We start from the raw sequence: 18,471 nt of genomic DNA on the forward strand, positions 1-18,471 counted from the left end.
TATCACAATAATCATTACAGTGAATCAATTACTTTAGCTTAGGCTAAATGGTAAATAGCCCTATACAGTAACCAAGCACAGAGAATGTATATAAATATAAATATAAATAAATATAAATATTTAAAAAATGTAAAACGATAGCAGAGTGTCCTGGTGGTGTATAAATCTTTTAAATAGAGATGTTCAGCCATTTAGTATACAGCATTTCATTCAATTCAATTCAAATGATATGTTAAATGTTTTAAAGCTCATATATGTAAAGACTGAATGTTTCTGCTAGCAAATGATTCACTCACAAGCGTGTGTGTGTATATATGTGTGTGTGTGTGTGTGTGTGTGTGTGTGCGTGTGTGTTTGAATGAATTTGTACCACGTAATTAATACAATATGTGATAAACAATAAGATCACTCATCCAGCCAGAGTTTCAGCATATGTTTATTGAGAAGCGGTTTATTCAGCTTAAGCTCAGGCACTTGTATGTCAGCCTGTGTCCTCATCCCAAAAGTCCAAACAAACTTACCAATATACAAACAAAGAACATTTTCTTTGAGGTTTTTCAGAATAATCTTTAACTTGGTCAAAAAGTTCAATCACCAGGGGACTGTTAACAGGATGGACGAAGTTTTCCTTGCTGGAGGTGTTAGTTACAGTCCAGTGAAAGCAGCTTAGAGTTTCCTCTGCCAGAGAACTCTGATTGGACCTTTGAGATCTGAGCTTACACTCGTGCAGCCTGCAGAGAGAACATGTTCCTGTATAATTTATACGATGTACGTGACTGACTATAGGAGGTTAATAAAAGAATGACAACTTAACACGGACAATCTACTTGATTATATTTCATACATATATTTGCATATTATTAATAACTTTTTAAAAAATCTTTGTATATCTTTGTCTATGGTGTTTCTCTGTCTCTCCTTTCTATCTATCTGTCTATCTCCCTGACTTTGACATTCCCGTTTTCATCCTTGTGCAGCCTCACTCTCCTGGTTCGGCTCCTGTTCATGGGCTGGGCCACTCGGACCCTGTACTTGCGTGGGTACTGTGCCAGACTCGTGCCTACACCTTTTAGGCTCTGGGGGGCTCCTTCGGTGGCCTTTTTGTCTTCCTCGTAGTAGCCATGGTGACGGAGAACAGGCTCCAAGGTTGCTAGGCGATTGTTGAGGTCTGTGATGCGCCTCTGTAAGTGGGAGACTTCTCTGAAGAGATCGTTGAGGGACTCTGAGAGAGGACGTACTCTGTGAAGCCAAAGAACAAAGTTTTAGAGAGAGTGAGAGTAAGGGGGTGTGCTTGTGTGTGTGTGTGTGTGTGAGAGAGAGAGATAGAGAGAGAGAGAGAGAGAGAGAGAGATTAAAATTGTTTGTGGGAGTGTGTGCTTTTTTATAGCAAGGAGAGCGTGTGGGCAGTATGTGGGTTACAGTGCATGTGTGTTATAGAGAGAAAAAAGTTACCATATGTGTCTATATGAGGAAGCAGGTGTGTGTGTGTGTGTGTGTGGAGATGTTTGAGGATCTGGTTTGTTTTAGATACAGAAAAAAAAAATCGATACTCTGAGGCAAGCTGAAAGCATCAACATGAAGACTTCATATCAACCTGCAAATCCGAGCTTCCCAAACACAAGCAGCTTATATCTGCAAAGATTCAGACTTCGTGTTATAAGCAACGTCAAAAAAACGCCAAATGTTGATTCGTTTTATAGTCCTATTTATAGGGCAGGTCAAGTTTCAATTTTCTTTCGAATAGCTGACTTTAAATTTGTGGTTGTTGTTTTTATTATCACTGTTTCCTGTTAACATGCAGCCATATAAGAACTCACAGCAGTCAAGACTTGATCAGCTCCATTGGTACATGTGACTCAAGCTTGCGCAAAATATTTAACCCCTTAAAATCTCAGGAGACGTAAGTGGGTTCAGTCTTATATTCCACACTCTTATGACAATAACCTAAATCACTGAGATAAATAATAGGCTTAAGATAAACGACTGCACAAAAAAATGAAAAGAAGAAAACACATACATGTTTTTGTGGAGGCTTAAAAGATTTGGACAAAATTCCATTCACAGACCTTCTTCTGTCTAGGTAAGATGCAACAACATTTACTGAGGTATCTGATAAATAATATGGTTACTATATACATATACAAGCTGATTTTTTTTTCAGCTGAGGGGAGAGCTACTTCCAAGCCGGAAAAAAAAGGTAAACAGAACAATAAACAGAGGCCTGAAACAAAGATCATATCTATTCATTGTATGGCAATATGGTGAAAATATGATTTAAATATTCTAATTATAAACATAGGGACATTTGTAAAAGTTATGAATTGTACAATATACACAGCATACAATGTTTTAATATATACATTGCACAAATTGTTGTTCTTTGGAAATGTGTAAATGTTTGCCTTCAATGGTGCATAGACAATTTGGTCAAAAATAATAACGGTCAAGACCTCAGTCCGGTTGTTAGCTAATGCACTTTGAGTAGAAAACCAGTTTCAGTTAATCGCTCAATGTAGAACAGAAAAGCTTCCATGAGAGAACCATTGTGCCATCTTCTTTTCGTGAGCGTGTAGTATAGTCTCATAGTCTTCAGGCTACTAGACTAAACATCCCAGAGGATGCACTGAATCCTCAATTATAACCTCCACTGATTTATCAAGACATGCAGCATTGGCCAATCGCTGGTCCCCTGTTTATCCAAGACGTAGTCAGAGTACTCCTGGGAGTCGTAATGCCTTAATGAAAAATGTAATGTGTTGGTGTGCAAGCACAGCGAGATACCTTGAGTAGTCAGGCAGGAGAGTATTGGGCTGGGAGTGCAGCAGCGTCTTGATCTCGTTAAAGATGCGCTTGCCCCAAGCGTCCAGCACTCGCGTCACACTCCGAACATTAGCCACGTTCACGTTCTCCGCTACGGTGACAACACGAGAAAAAAAGTAACAAAGTTAAATGCTCACGAGTTGAGCGAGACTCCATACGACCTCGAGTCAGAGGTCAGGCAGATAATGAGATCGTTAAGTTGGTGTCCTCGAGTTCATCTGCGTTTGCTGTTGTTACTGGCAGCAGATCACGATGTAACTCTCAGTCCTGTACAATAACATTCTAAATAATATCTGCTGGATTTCTACGAGGGCTATTATTACTTTAGAAATCTAATTGAAAACACATTCATTAGATTTCTGTTGTTATCATAAATTCAATAACTTCCACAGCCCACAGACTTCTTTATTTTAGATGGAAACATATTTAAACCTCTGGATCGTATATGATAATTAGGATTTTTTTAAGAGAATTAATTGTGTGGATGGGAACACTGTAGAAAATGCTTTCCTATATTATTTGTTTTCTGCTGAAAGAACAAATTAAAATCTGTAAATGAGGTTTAAAAGCAATGGTTAAATGTTTACTTCAGCACACAATAATCACAATTTAATCTGCAAGCAATATTATAAATATATTATTTTAGCTAATGCATTATTAACGCCACCTGTTTCCTGTTTGTGAGTGATGTTATGTTTTATGCTTAAATAAAAAATAAATGTAAAAATATTTCAGTATATTTTCCACTAGGTTTACATGCTGAACAATAAGAAAGCACAAGTGTGTGGAGGAAAAATTATAATTTTAGTTATTAATTTCTTAAAACCAATGTCCTTAGCTCAGGAAGCTATTAATTAATAATCACGTGCCTATTGGAGGTATCGGCATTGGAGGTATTCAAAAATACTATTATATATTTAGGGTCTGCAAGTGCTTTCCTCTCAAAGTGCTCTAACTGGACTACATTAATCAGAGATCACAAGACACACCGAAGCTAAACCATTTGGGAATGTAAATGTCATCAGCAGGACTCTGTAATCAATGTGGAGACAGTTTAAATCGAATAAGACTGGGGTAATGTGTTCTGACGTGCTTTTTCTCCGGCTTTTGCATCCTGAATGAACCAAAAGTTAGGTCAGGAATTTTTGATATTACTTCTGAGATTTCATACAAAAGGCTAGTGAAAACCCTGTGTGTGTCGTGAACATCATGTTAAGGTTTAATACTGGGGTACTGAGGATTCTGAAAATAGTCTGTAATGTAAATATAATATTTGGAATATTGTGTAAATTATTTGTCCATATCTTTTGTATTAAAGGATATTATTATACACTGAATCATTGCTGGATGAGTTGGACATATGAGCAGCCTGTCTGTCTGTAGACAATTAATAAAAGCTGGAATCAAAATATTAAGAAATCATAAGGTCAAATTTGTACCAGGCATAACATTATGACCACCTGCCAAATATTGTGTTGGTCCCCATTTTGCTGCCAAAACAGCCCTGACCCATCGAGACATGGAATCCACTAGATCCCTAAAGGTGAACCAGCATCAACTTCTTCAGTAATCTGAGCAACAGTAGCTCATCACGGGCCAGCCTTCTCTCCCCACGTGCATCAATGAGCCTTGGCCGTCCATGACCCTGTCGCCAGCTCACCACTGTTCCTTCCTTGGACCACTTTTGATAGATACTGACCACTGCAGACCGGGAACACCCCACAAGAGCTGCAGTTTTGGAGATGCTCTGATCCAGTGGTCTAGCCATCACAATTTGGCCCTTCATCAAACTCGCTCAAATCCTTACGCTTGTCCATTTTTCCTGCTTCTAACACATCAACTTTGAGGACAAAATGTTCACCTGCTGCCTAATATATCCCACCCACTAACAGGTGCCATGATGAGGAGATCATCAGTGTTACTCACTTCACCTCTCACTGCTCATAATGTTATGCCTGATCTGTGTAGTTAAATAAATATATAATTAAATCCAATTTCTGCACACAAGTAGCTTTTAGATAGTTGGTGAATCAGTGCCTTTTTCGTCGTCACTTTTTGTGGTAACCAGGCTTTAAAAATGCTAGAACCTTAATTGCGGTTGTCATATGTACAAATAAGACACCAATTTCATCTGTAATTTTTGCACCTTCAAACCCAAAATTGACAATGGGAAGAATTTGCCCGAGGCTGCCGCTTATTTTACATCAAGGATATCGTTCTTGTTAACCGGGGTATAACCGGGTGTGTGTTAGAACAAACGACTGTCCTTGCTTGACCTCTTGCACATCTCCAAGTGCGGCGCAGACTTCACGAAGTCATTTGTAATTAAAATCTGATTGTAAGATGGTATGGAAATGGGTCATTTGTAATTGTAATTTGATTTGGTATTGATTCTTGCTCAGTAAAAACACGATTAGCATTTCTGCCCTGAAGGATTGACTTTCAAACTTCGAGACAGTTCTGTGCGGCACAGTACATGACATATTGTGTAATAGTGTATTGTGTAGTGAGGAAAGGAAGTGACTCGTGTGTCACTGGTTGTATTTAAGCTAAGGTCAATTCATGCAATATATTGTATCTGTATGTGTAAAATAAAAGGAAATATTATGTCTTCAGCACTATGGTGCAACACATTACATACACAGACAATACCAGAGAATTACATGTGTACAGTACATGCATTAGTACATGCAGAAATTGTGCTGAATGTGAAGTGACATATTACACTGTTTTTAACCCTTATGTGCAGTAAAGAATGAGGAAACAGGCTAGCATGATGCAATTGTACTGCAAAGTTGTTTACTGACAATGAATTAGGCAAAAATCTTTAGGCTACATCTATTAAATCAGTGACATTTTCATTCTGACTAAAACCTATTGAGTCATTTCCAAATGCAATATTTTATTTTATTTTTTTTTAATGTTTACCTCCTTCTCTATAGTTCCAGGTGCCATAATCTTCCATCTCATTGCTCATTTCATGAGACGAAGCCAAAAACCTCAAGATGACAGCCAGCATCATTACTGTCCTCGTTGCCATGGGAATGGGCATGACGGCTCAGAGGCCTGGAGAGAGAGGAGGGGGATTGCAAAAGTTTAACGGAAAACAGATTTGCACCTTCATCCTGCCAGTACCTCAGTCCAAGTGTTGGCAGGACGGTCACGGGTGGTGGAGAGAGAGCAAGAGAGAGAGTGAGACATGGAGAAGAAAAGCGATTACAGATGCACAGAAGGATATAAAAAGCAAGCATAGCAGAGCTAATAAGCCAACTTCATTGACCTGCATGGCAAGCTTCACAGAGCAGACTGTCTCTAGAGACTCACTGTCAACTCAAAGTGTGAATGAGGAAAGGACTGGATTTTGTGCTGATGGGATGACCCGACTCGTAACTCATCACTGTGGTGTTTCATATTTTGGTGACCCCATACTGTTAATTAGCTAATTATAACTTCTGTACTGTCAACAAGGTGCATAAACAAACAGTTTCCCGAAAGCATCCGAGAACTATCATCGTTAAATGGTAGAGGGAGCATTACACTGAACATATGCTACTGTAAATCTACTACAGGAAGAACATTTCATCACATGACACACTGACGGTGTACTGAAAAATAATTCAGGTTACTAAGGATTTTTAGGAGTAGGGTGTAAATAGATCAACCAGTTGATCTTTTCCTTATTTTGTGACAGAAAAATCCACCATTCATGATGGGAAAAGAGCAATCAAGATGAAATAATAGTGTGAAAATGTAAATCTGTAGGTGTCATGTGACCACCATCTGTTCTTTACAGAAACCTCAACGTGTCAGATACTCAAAATGTGTTTTTTGTTCTAGTTACTTTGAAAAGCATGGATAAAAACAGCGTCTGTTTTCAAGGCACAAGAGAAAAGCAAGAGCAAGGCAGAATGGAATGATGGTCTTGTGACTGCTCTAGTTGAATGGAAAGTAATTAGTTCATTGAAGATTCAAGAGAAAAGTCCCCTTTGTTCAGGAGTCCCAGATGTTGAGATCCTGCAAAGGACTGACCGAGTGCATGATACTAGACCCTTCTACTTGTTAAGCCTATAAAGTGCTCAGTATTGATCACATCAGTGATGTGGGGCGTAAAGGGTAAAACATTACATAAATCTGTAATCAGGGTGGAATGTAACTGCCACTGGGAACCGAAACAAAGTGAGTCAGTGCCATGGTATCGCTCCAAATGGCCCCCGTCCCAGGACTTATAAAGACAAGGGCCCATATGGAGACTGTATCACAGTGTAAAAGAGCTGATCTAGAATCAGTTTCCTCCATCTCTGCATGATGAATGTGTAATTTTGTGTTCAGTGAAAGATCCAAGATCAGCTTTCTCACTCCAGGGGTGGTATTCATGAGAGTCTCACGAGCGTGAGCAGCTGGTAGTGTAATTGCGCTCATTTGTAGAGTAAAAAAAAAAAAAAAAAACTCTTATAGGCCCTCACACACATGCACTTTAATGCAGTAATTTAACAGTAATGAATCAGTTAGAGCCAAAAAGCCATGTTCAGAGTTGAGTTAAGCATGTAATGAAGATTTAATATCCAAATCAGATGCACTGGTGTTTGGACCTTAAATGTAACTACAGCTTTAACTGCAGAGTGAGATGTATGCACACGGATGGAGTTTGAGAAAAGCACGCTATTGCGGCTCGAGAGATATCCGTGTGAGAGAGGAGCGGTATTAAGTCCAGCCATTGTCTAACAGGTTACTGGAACCATAATATGTCATGGTGCCTGAAAACCATGGAATGCGATTCAAGGCTAATATTCAAATATCACTTTATTAATTAATAAATGAATTAATAGGATGAAGTGCACAATATACATTTTTAAAAAGCTTGGAGGGAATCCGAGTGGATGCATCTTCAACCGAGACATATTTTATTTCAAGGATTTCAAGAGAACAGTAATATTATGAACAATAGCGCAGACGAGGGTTCGATCAGCTTACTCAGCTTGTGTTCCAGAGCAGGTTTGATTGAAAAACCCCATCTAAGCACTTCTACATTTAAAACAAAACAACAATCTGGCAACCTTGGAGGCATGAATAATATGCAATAATATACCTGAAAGTAAATTTTAACTCCCTCACATAAATATTGACGTAACTTTGGACTTTTGCTGTCGGGATTGAATTTGATGACTGATTTTAAAAGGAAACAAGTTTGACCTGGGATTATCAAAAGGGTTTGCGTGGAAATTAAAGCCAGGAGTGAGGTTCTGATGCAGTTTGAGTGGGCTGAAATAAAAACAGTGGGAGGGAAAAGCCTAAAGTCAACAAAGAACAATTCCGAAATTAGAGCTAAATTGCAACTAAGGCTAGTAATTGCAACAATTCTTTTGTACATAGGGTTTGGTTTACATCATATAACAAATATAAATTCATTCCTCCCGATGAAATACCATTTGAGGACGCAAAGGTGAAAACATTAGTAGTAAATGAATACCATCCCTCTGCCAGGTTCTGGGCCGAAGTTTGCAGAATCTCGCTGCTGAGAATAGAACATCTGAATGCAAACCTAGAAATGGATTTTTATGAATTAACAGGCAACATGATTAACCGGTGAGTCTTGACCACATAGATTGTTTTCAAAGTTTCTCCTCTGATGTTTTCTTACTTTGCCAGATGTAAGAACATCCACAAATATTACAGCACTGATATAAAAACATTATGAATTCCACGTTTAAGAAAAGTTTGAGCAGAACAGCTTAAAGTAAAAACCAAGGACCTTTTCCAAGCGCTGGTGCTATAAACTTTGAGCTGCAATACTACAACGGGCAAAACAGATGTCTTATAGACTCTGCTCCTGAACTAGAGGAGCTATCATCTTTCCCAGGGGACTCATCGGATGGACACATGCACAAGCAGCCTGATGCCAAACATTACTAAGGAGATCGTGCCATGCAGATTAAAGAGTTTGACAAAACAGAGCCAGAAGTACGTCAAGAACGTCTCATGTAATGTTTGAAGAAGGAACTTGCGTAAACATTAGTAAGATAGCAATATAGAAAAACGTTACACTTACGCTTTTAGAGGGTGATGATATTCTTCTGATGTCTCTTTTACACCTGCTGTGGGACGATCTGTTTTTCTTTTCACCTTCTGTCCACTGATTCTCTCTCCTGCTTTCCTTTTTCCCTTTGTCTATCTCTTGTTTGTTCTCCTCCCTCTTTTGTAAGCAGCAGTAATGCGATTTTAGGTAGAGCACTGTCCTACTTGTTTTTATATGGGACAGGACAGAAAGAGTATTCAGTACTCTTCATCTCTCTCTCTCTCTCTCTCTCTCTCTCTCTCTCCCTCTCCTTTTGTCCAGCTGTGTCCAGATGGGAAATTTTTACAGTTTTTTTGCTCTCCCCAACACACACACACACACACTCCAGCAAACAGACAGGCTGGCAAAGTATGCAGTCAAACCTATAGCAATTATATAATTAAAAGTTTATATAAGTATTAAAGTCTATAAAAACAATTATGAAGAATTACTATAATACAGTACAGTAGTTTACATCTAGATTAGATTTTTAGATCATATAACGTTATTTAATTAGATTATAAGTCTTATATAATCAAATATAATTTCGCAGTGAAACACTGTATGTATTAGAGATTGATGAAGAGATTCAAAAAACAGAAGTTATGAAACTGGAAATATTTTTTTAGTCCCTGACATCCAGATGTTATTTCTCTTTTGGTCTCTCTCTCTCTCTCTCTCTCTCTCTCTCTCTCTGATGTGTTTTCACTGAATTTATGAGATCAGTCTTGGCTTCTTTGCTACTTTCCGTCTGCTCTGCACTGCGCATGCTCAGCTGTTTCTTGTTAAGCACGACGCATTCATCACTCTGGATTCCTTTTCCTTACTCTTCAATGCACTCTCAGGCAATAGAAAGTTAGCCAAAGTGCCTGATAACAAATGCATGTGTGTCTAATACCTTGTTGTAACAAGCTCAATGTGATTTTAGAATATCAAGGTCCTAAAATAGCTGTAATAGAAATCATTACTTTCTTGTAAAAAGCAGAAAGAACAGCCGTCTCCTCATTTCTTACCTTATTACCATTTTGGAAGTCAGATTGCATCAATAAATTCTCTCTAAATGAGAGGAAATAGAAGATTACAGTTCTACGTCGCAGGCTGATGTGAAATTAATCAGATTTAAAGTATATTTACAACCAATGAGCAGAAATAGGGACAGTAACCTACTGACATTAAAGGGATACTCCAGTATTGTTCAAGCTAAACTCTTATCTTACCTGTAACTTATATATTTAACACATAAATTTCAAGAAGTTCCACTGTACTGAATGAATTTCACTTAAAATGTAGTTATGATAGAAGACAAAGTGTACTTGTTAAATGAAAACTAATATTATAGATGAGAAATTTACAATAACTAAGAGTTTGTATGTATTTTAACTCAGGAACATCATATTTTCCTGATAGTTTTGGACCAAGACAATACATTAATACCACAGCATCATTTAATGCTCAATTCTTATTGGTTAAAAGGTGTTGATTAATTTTCTATAACAGCAGTTGTTCTGGCTGCCAGACAAGCCATTAGCGTAAATTATATTAATGCTCCAGTGATCTTATCGATCGTTTCTTTAGTGGAAACAAATATAAGGGTTTGTTTGGTGAATTTTCCGCATAAATGGTTTTCTATAAAGACTTTTACTTAGCATTTTTTGGAAGGAGTCTCCTTTGTCAAATACTTTTGAATTTGTAACTATCAAAGGTAAAGTTGTAAAGTAAATCGAAGCCTCTGATACAAATAACCGGACAAATAACTTCGCATTTTCCCATTAACCTGACAAGCTGCATTAAAAAAAGAATAATAAAAATAATTAATTAATTTCATAATAAGAAAGCGAGAGAGAGAGAGAGAGAGAGAGAGAGAGAGAGAGAGAGATGAAACAATGACTGTTTTATTTTAGTGATAAAATTTTATCTAGCAATTTAACTAACAGATGTTCCAATAACATTAAGCTTAAACTGTACACAGTTAAACATCAGTTAAACTGTAATCACTGGGGAATTGCATTATAAGAGGAATTAAAATCTTTGGGACATGCTGTTATAGAAAAATCATCAAATCCTTAAATCCGTTAAGCCAAAATCCTTAAATAGTGCATATTGGGGTAATAAAAAGCTAGTTCTCTATGTGCTACTTTTTTTTAATTTTTATTCTTGCCCCCCTGCCTGTGCTTTTAGGACTCTTGTACGACAAAATATACAATATTGCCAAAAGTTTTGGGACATCTACTTTTACATGCACATGAATGTAATATGGAGGTCACTCTTTGCAGCTATAACAGCTTCAACTCATCTGGGAAGGCTTTCCACAAGGTTTAGGAGTGTGTTTATGAGATTTTTTGACCATTCCTCTAGAAGCGCATTTGTGAGGACGAGAAGGTCTGGCTCACAGTCTCCACTCTACAAGAACAGTCAAGTTCCTCCACACCGAACTCCCTCATCCATGTCTTTATGGACCTTGCTTTGTGCACTGGTATACAGTCATGTTGGAACAGGAAGGGGTCATCCCCAAACTGTTCCCACAAAGTTGGGAGCATGGAATTGTCCAAAATGTCTTGGTATGAAGCTGAAGCATTAAGAGTTCCTTTTACTGGAACTAAGGAACCAAGCCCAACCCCTGAACTCAATGATTTGGAGGGGTGTCCCAAAACTTTTGGCAATATAGTGTATATTTCTTCGTTAATGTACTGGTGCCACCTAGTGGTTGAATTCGGTACATATTTCTTATATATATATATATATATATATATAAATATATATTGTTTTACATCTAACGCTTGACTATTACGGCAAATATATCGGAGGTTATAAGACATAAGCAGGAAGCTTATTGTGTCATCATGCATCTGCATATTTACAATAAACTCTATAGTTTCCAATATTAATGCTCCAAAAATCAGTCACGTGGCCTTGTATCAATAAGACCGAAAAAAAAAGAGGAACTTATTTCCGAGGGAGATTAAGAAAATAAAGTCTCAAGGCTAAAAAAAAAAGTTTGTAATAAATGTCTTATTGCTTGATGTTTGGCTTCAGGTACTTAAGCTGTAGGTTTTAGAGGGTCAGTGTGTGGACATGTGGGGAATTCTGGACTGAGTAAGGCTCAGCATTTGAAGCGTTATGGCACAACTTCCTGTAAATGTTACAGTCATGCCTTTACTGACATTGCACGGATTAGAGACTGATCACAACTCAGATTAAGTGTTTGACAAGCAGTCTGAGATTAGGCATTTCAGATATTTCTTACACATAGTAAAAATAATAATAATACAGTAGCAGGGGCAAGATGCTTACAGCACAGTTTGGAGTGTTCTGGATTGTTCTGTTGTGTTGCTGTTATAAGAGTGAAGGTATGTGTGTTGTCTTTTCTCCTATCAGTTATTCTGTCAGTGACAGGTTGGTAATTTTGGGATTGTATCAGAGCTGGGCAATATGATGATCATAATAAAAGTGTATAAATCACTCACCTTTTTCAGATATTATAGATTTGTATTACACGGAACTGTGTCATATTTTATATTATACAGATATTATACAGTTCTGCTATAATAATGGCTGACATCACTGTTACCATTGTAGCAAGGAGCTGATTGGAGGTTAATATTTGTACAGAGTGATTATTATCCTCAGCTTTTGCCATCAAATAGCTTGTGTTGTGCAGTTTTCATGATATTTTTTGCCCTAAGCTCCAAATTAACTCCAAATAATACTTTAGCGTTACAGTTTTGTATTGCAGAATTACAGTTTATAACCATTACAAAAAACATTAGTCCTTACCAAACAGCAAACACAATAAGTCCACTTATTAGCTCTGTACTATTTCTGTACAGTTTTCAAAACGGATAACGTTCTAGATCAGGGATGTCCAATCTCATCCACGAAGGCCCGGTGTGGGTGAAGGTTTTCATACCAATCAAGTTGATAAGACCGGACACCCCATTCTAGCGCATAACCAAATAGATAACAGTTTAGATGTCAAATTGATTGAGAAACTATGTATTAAATCAGATTTTAACCATATAAATCTGGTGTAGTACACAGTGAAATGAAACGACGTTCCTCCAGTACCATGGTGCTATGTAAAATGCAGAGCTACATAAAACAACACAGAACTAAGGACTAACCCAGTTGCACATAAAGTGTCTGTGTGCAAACAGTGCAAGACAGAAGATAGTACAAAACAGTTTAGCTCTACGTCACTTGTTTTTGTTGTGTGTAGCACCTCTGGTCTAGGAGGAACGTTGTTTCATTTCACCGTGTACTGCATCAGCTATATATGGTTGAAGTGACAATAAAGCTTCTTTGACTTGACTTGACTTGACTTGACACTCCAAGACAGCACAAAACACTACGATGTGATACACTATAATACAGTAGTGCACACAGAGCACCACCAACCAGCATAGAGTTTAGTATAATGACTACATCAAAATCCTTAAAAGGGCTACGTTGAATATTCTGAGTCAGACAGACATCAGCTGCACAGTGTATACAGAAATATCAAACCCTAAATATTCTGAATCAGCTACTATAGTTTCATTCTTTAGCCAGCTTGAGTGTGGAAGGAAACACGCACGGGGCAACACAACATTTCACCATCCTCATGCAGCCACACACTCTTCTTCAGACAGTTCAGAGAGTTTCCTCTTTGTATGGAGGTCTGTTTGATCGGTTAAACAGTCCAAAGTGATGAAAATGCGTGTTTTTTGTTTTGTTTTGTTTTTTCAAAAATATGTTTTGAGATCTTTTAGCTGCATAACTGCAGGTAACAGTGCTTCCATTGACTTCCTGACAGACGCTTAATTAAATTCCATTTTTAGACGATCTACTGTAAACACCAGCTGTCAAATTATCCGCAATTCATACATACCATCCCTTGTGCTTCAGAGACGACAGCGGATAACGTCGTAATGATTAAAATGTAGTAAAAATAGAAACAGAACACACGGGACTCATTGAATTACTGCAGTCAGCAATTATTTCTAGAACAAAACTAAGAGCAAACAATGCTTAGAGAAGCCGAGAGTGATGATGATGATGATGATGATGATAAAACTCGGGACATCAAATTTACCTCAGGTGATAAACCTGGGTTATAAAACATCATATAATGATAATGATAATAATAATGATAATGTCAGAATTTTACCAGTGAAGGGTTTTTTTTTTACCAGGCCACCACATACTGTGTTCACTCACTGACCATTTTATTAGGAACCCCTGTAAATCTGTTCAACAGATCCTTCTTATCTCTAGCATTTTTTAGAAAACCTGAGGCTTCTTCCAAACACCATATCATTGGATCTCTTCTTTCTCTTTCTTTCTCTTTCAGCCAAACTTCTTCTCAAGAACCGAACCTGCGTGGCACTGGCAGGAGAAGCAGTCATCCACAGGCTTGAAATCATGCCAGATAATAGCACCGAGGGCAGGATTAGGTGTTTTCATAACAGCCATCAAGTATGGGAACAATCCATTGATAAAGCTAACTCTTTAATACGTATGTCAGCAAATATCATCATGCATAACAGCTCATGCTCCGGAGAATACTACTTCGAGTACATGAATGAGAAGCAATACTGGGTTGTCCTTGTACGAGGTGAGTAAACCCGAGAGGTTGTGAAATCATCTGACCTCATGTCCATATTGATAATGTCATTGCCATAAGTTTTGGCTTCAGTTATTAAGCGCTGTGTAAAAATTCACACAGAATTGCTCTTAAGAGGTCAAAAGTTGTTACTGAAGCTTGCGTTCCATGAGCAAAGGTGTGTGTAGAGCATGCAAAATATATCAAATCAAACATGGAGGCTGGGTTTATTCATTACTTTTGAAAGGAATAAGTATGTTTAGGTTTCGGCTGCATCTTTTCATCTTTTCTATTTTCTGAGCTGCTTCATTGCCACTGACTCTTGAGCAACACGAAAGCTTCTGACGTTGAAGATCAGTCTCACAACATCCTGGAAACCACTTTGTTTGTTTGTCTGTCTGCCTTTCTCTCTTTCTCAGAGAGCGGTTTTCAGCCAAATACTATGATGTTTGCCATCCATTTGCTGGTTGTCATCAGCATTCTGCTGCTTCTCAGCGTCATTGGATCAGTTTATATCTACAAGTGGTACAAGGTGATATTGACATACAGAAACTACTGAGCATGTTACTCCTCTTTAAAGTCACACTAAAAAGGCACACTATTGAAATAATAGCATAACCCTCACAAGCAAATCTTTAGTGCATTGGCCCCTAAACGTAGAACACCATCGATTATTAAAACCCTTTGTTATATAAAGTAATCAAAGACAGGACGTTGTGATGGATCTCAGAGTTAGTGTTTCATTACTGTTAGAACATTTTGTATATTAATGAATGATATAGTTACGTTCAATGTTGTGGGGCTTTGGGTTCGTTCCTGATATCACAGCTATAAACTTTCCAAATTAATGAAACGTTTTAGAGAGAAACCACAAAATCCCAACTTCCTCTCTCCCCCATCTTTCCTGTAGAAAAAACCGAAAAGTTATGTTTGACTGTGTTAAACAACAAGTTTGTGTATGATTTAGCATAGACAAACTAAAAAAAAAAAAACTAGTATAAAGATCCTGTCCTAATTCTCTGAATTTTCTGACCACTGAAAAGGAGTAGCAACGTCCCACTCACCTTCTCATTACTGCATTCATTTGAATACTTGACTCCAAATTATTCAACACAACCATATCACATAAGCTACTGTACGGTATATACTATATATATACACTCTACTACAGTTCCCTGAAACAGTGTCATACTTCTAAACTGCAATATTTCTTGTAGAATCATTCACCATCTGAAGGAGATGGAGATAAAGTGAAAGCCAAAAAAAGAAAGAGGAATACAGTTGCGACAGTAGAAGGAGCCATGTCTGAATCTGTGTACACGGTGAGCCTGTCTGATCTTTGACTATTCATTTCAACTGCTCAGTTCGGACCAACCCAAATACGCACTTTAATTACTATCAGATTTAATAGAAAATGTGATCAACATGTCATATTCAATGCCACAATTCAGAGCACACCGGCTGAATATACGAAACCACAAATAGACACGGACTTATTCTCAGTTGCCTTTTTGTGCTTCATGAAACAGGAACTGCTGACCCCGGCATCTGAATTTTTATTTTGCTGAGTGGCCCGTTTTCGCTTTTAAATGCCTCAGCACACCAGAAATATATGTACAGAATTGCTCAATGTTTCAGTTGTCTCTAGATTTTAAAATAGACAGAAATGTTTTTTGTGTTTATTGGATAATTAATGGTTCTTATTGAATCCTTTCTGATTGGAAAGTACACTTGCAGAAAGACAAATGAAGGGGGGAAAAAACACCTCAAAGATTTCCATTGAAAGCATTGTAACAATAACATTACATTACATCTTACATTATACATGCATGTGAATAAGGCATGTCGTTCTCGCTCATTATTCCAGGCACTTCAACACAACACTGTCTCCGTTTATGATGTGCTGAATGTGGACGAAGCCAAGACAGCAAGCACAGAGAGCCAAACGTCAAAGAAAAAGGTAGGATCGAATCTAAAGTCAGGATCATATTCGAGCGGAAGTGAATTCAGGACAGTTCGGGACAGTGAAAGTCTGTTTCAGTGAAAGTGCCCGATAGAAATAATATGACTTAATTCGTGTGACATCATACTGAGGGGTCTGGCCAGCAACGAACAGGAAGCTTGATTTTTCACACATTAAGATGCACTTCTGTAAGAAACTTACACATTTAAACATCTTCAGCAGTATGGTTTGGGTTAATTGCATCTTAAAATGCAATAAGTGAAGAGAGGAAGGGATTTAAATGGATGCATGAAATATCCCAAAGCCTTTATTAAAATTGTGCACTGATGGATTTATGTGCATTAAATGGTGCTTTTATGGAACGTCTTCTATTATATCCTACTTGGTATTCACAGATTGTCCTTAATGCACTGTGTTTGTCATTTTAATTTTAGAAAGTGATGTAGTTCTGAAGTGGAGGTTGATGTAGACAGAGATGAAGTGGTTTTTTTTCTTCTTTATTTTAATCCTGTGTTACTCAAAGTAATAGATTATTAAATGTCACCTTTTTTAATTTTATTATTCCATTTTAGAAATGATTGCTTATGAATTCGATGGTGTAGTCATCTGTACTGACTCTACTCGGATCTCACAACATTACAATGTGATGATGGTGAATTTGAAGAAGATTTGTTTTGTTTTCAAGGAAATTTGCTGTAAATAAACAATGAATTATCCTTTTAAAGCTGCCATTAGAGATATGCTAGACGTGTTAAAATATGTCCTAAATGAACCAAAACTTAAATCAGTCAATTTTGACCAAAGAGACAAAAAAGGTAGTTTCTTCAGAATATGATATAAACATTTTCCCTTATTGTAAATAATCCATATACGGCAAATATAACAACTCAAATATCTAAACTGATTTAAAATTATTTCTGTATTCTGTTTCATGGTTTGAAATCTTTTTTTCTGAAATATCTGCATTATTTCTTTTTCAGGTTTCCAAGACTTCCAAGCCAGTAGAGGAGGGGATATTCGAGTCTGTTTATGAAAACCTGTGATTAAATACTATTTGCACATACAGAAGACATATTTTTAAATGATGTATAAACTCTATAAGTATGCTAATCTTTCACCTGTACAGTTGTCTATTGCTTTTTGCATAAACAAACAAAAAGTTGGCAATAAAAAAAAAATGTGTAAACTCTACAGAGACCTTTTGCTTAAGTCTACAATTGTCCTGAACAAACAAACTAATGAATGAATGAATGAATGGAAAGCAAATATTTTCTACCTGATCTTTAGGTCATTTTATTATGGATGATATATTTCATTGAAGTAATATACAGACATATATACAGACGGAGTATATACATGTAGTAAACATGATATTATCACAATTTTTCTACAGAATTTGGCATGGCTAGTTTATGTCCTGCAGTTTGCCTCATTACTTTGCACTGCAGCTTCAAATCTAATGTTGCTAGCAAGAAAGGGAAGCTTACACCTTTTCATCTAAAGTGATATAGTCATATGTGCATGTGTGTAGCCAATTTGGGGAAGGAAATGAGTTGACAGAGTGAAGGGTTTTCCCAGGCTTCTATAAATAATTAGCGATGGCTCTATGAATGACAAAGCAGACTACTTCTAAACTATTGGGCTGGACACCAAAACCTTAATTGATACCACATTAATTCCTCTATTCTGCGTCCTAGCGTCAAAGGAGTCATGGGAACGAGGAGATGTACATCTTTATTTCACAGAAGCGCAAATAGCATTCAGTCAAGAAACTGAAAAAAACTGAATATCTGAATATGTAGGTATGTATATTGTACTGTATTTGAATATATACTGTACATGAGTGTCTGCAACATACAGTGTTTAGCATACCTAAATAATTATAGTGGATATACAAAAACAGGATGTTTTGAAGAGCAGTCTTACATCAACTGTAGAAATATCCTGCAAAAGTAAAACAAGTTCATACTCAAAATATATACACTATATTGCCAAAAGTTTTGGGACACCCAAAATTCAGGTGAATTCAGGTGTTGTGCTTGGATGCTTAGTTCC

The 18,471-nt window shown here is 37.2% G+C and overlaps 2 protein-coding genes across 2 annotated transcripts; one reads left to right on the forward strand and one right to left on the reverse strand.

Annotated features, from left to right (window-relative positions):
- Positions 1–426: 426 nt before the first annotated feature.
- On the reverse strand, positions 427–9,126 carry si:ch211-243a20.3 (uncharacterized protein LOC100151507 homolog). Its single transcript, XM_058379934.1, has 4 exons — positions 8,867–9,126; positions 5,749–5,886; positions 2,782–2,911; positions 427–1,239 (listed from the first exon to the last, which is right to left on the reverse strand). Exons 2-4 carry the CDS (start codon positions 5,870–5,872, stop codon positions 927–929), a joined length of 567 nt encoding a protein of 188 aa, XP_058235917.1. The 5' UTR covers positions 5,873–5,886; positions 8,867–9,126; the 3' UTR covers positions 427–926.
- A 2,884-nt stretch (positions 9,127–12,010) lies between these two features.
- On the forward strand, positions 12,011–17,611 carry si:ch211-243a20.4 (uncharacterized). Its single transcript, XM_058379966.1, has 6 exons — positions 12,011–12,219; positions 14,202–14,465; positions 14,873–14,985; positions 15,671–15,775; positions 16,321–16,413; positions 17,397–17,611. The coding sequence occupies exons 1-6, from the start codon at positions 12,156–12,158 to the stop codon at positions 17,457–17,459; spliced, it is 702 nt and encodes a 233-aa protein (XP_058235949.1). The 5' UTR covers positions 12,011–12,155; the 3' UTR covers positions 17,460–17,611.
- Positions 17,612–18,471: the final 860 nt, after the last annotated feature.

Source organism: Hemibagrus wyckioides, linkage group LG26, assembly GCF_019097595.1.
Source record: "Hemibagrus wyckioides isolate EC202008001 linkage group LG26, SWU_Hwy_1.0, whole genome shotgun sequence".
Classification (NCBI taxonomy): Eukaryota; Metazoa; Chordata; class Actinopteri; order Siluriformes; family Bagridae; genus Hemibagrus; species Hemibagrus wyckioides.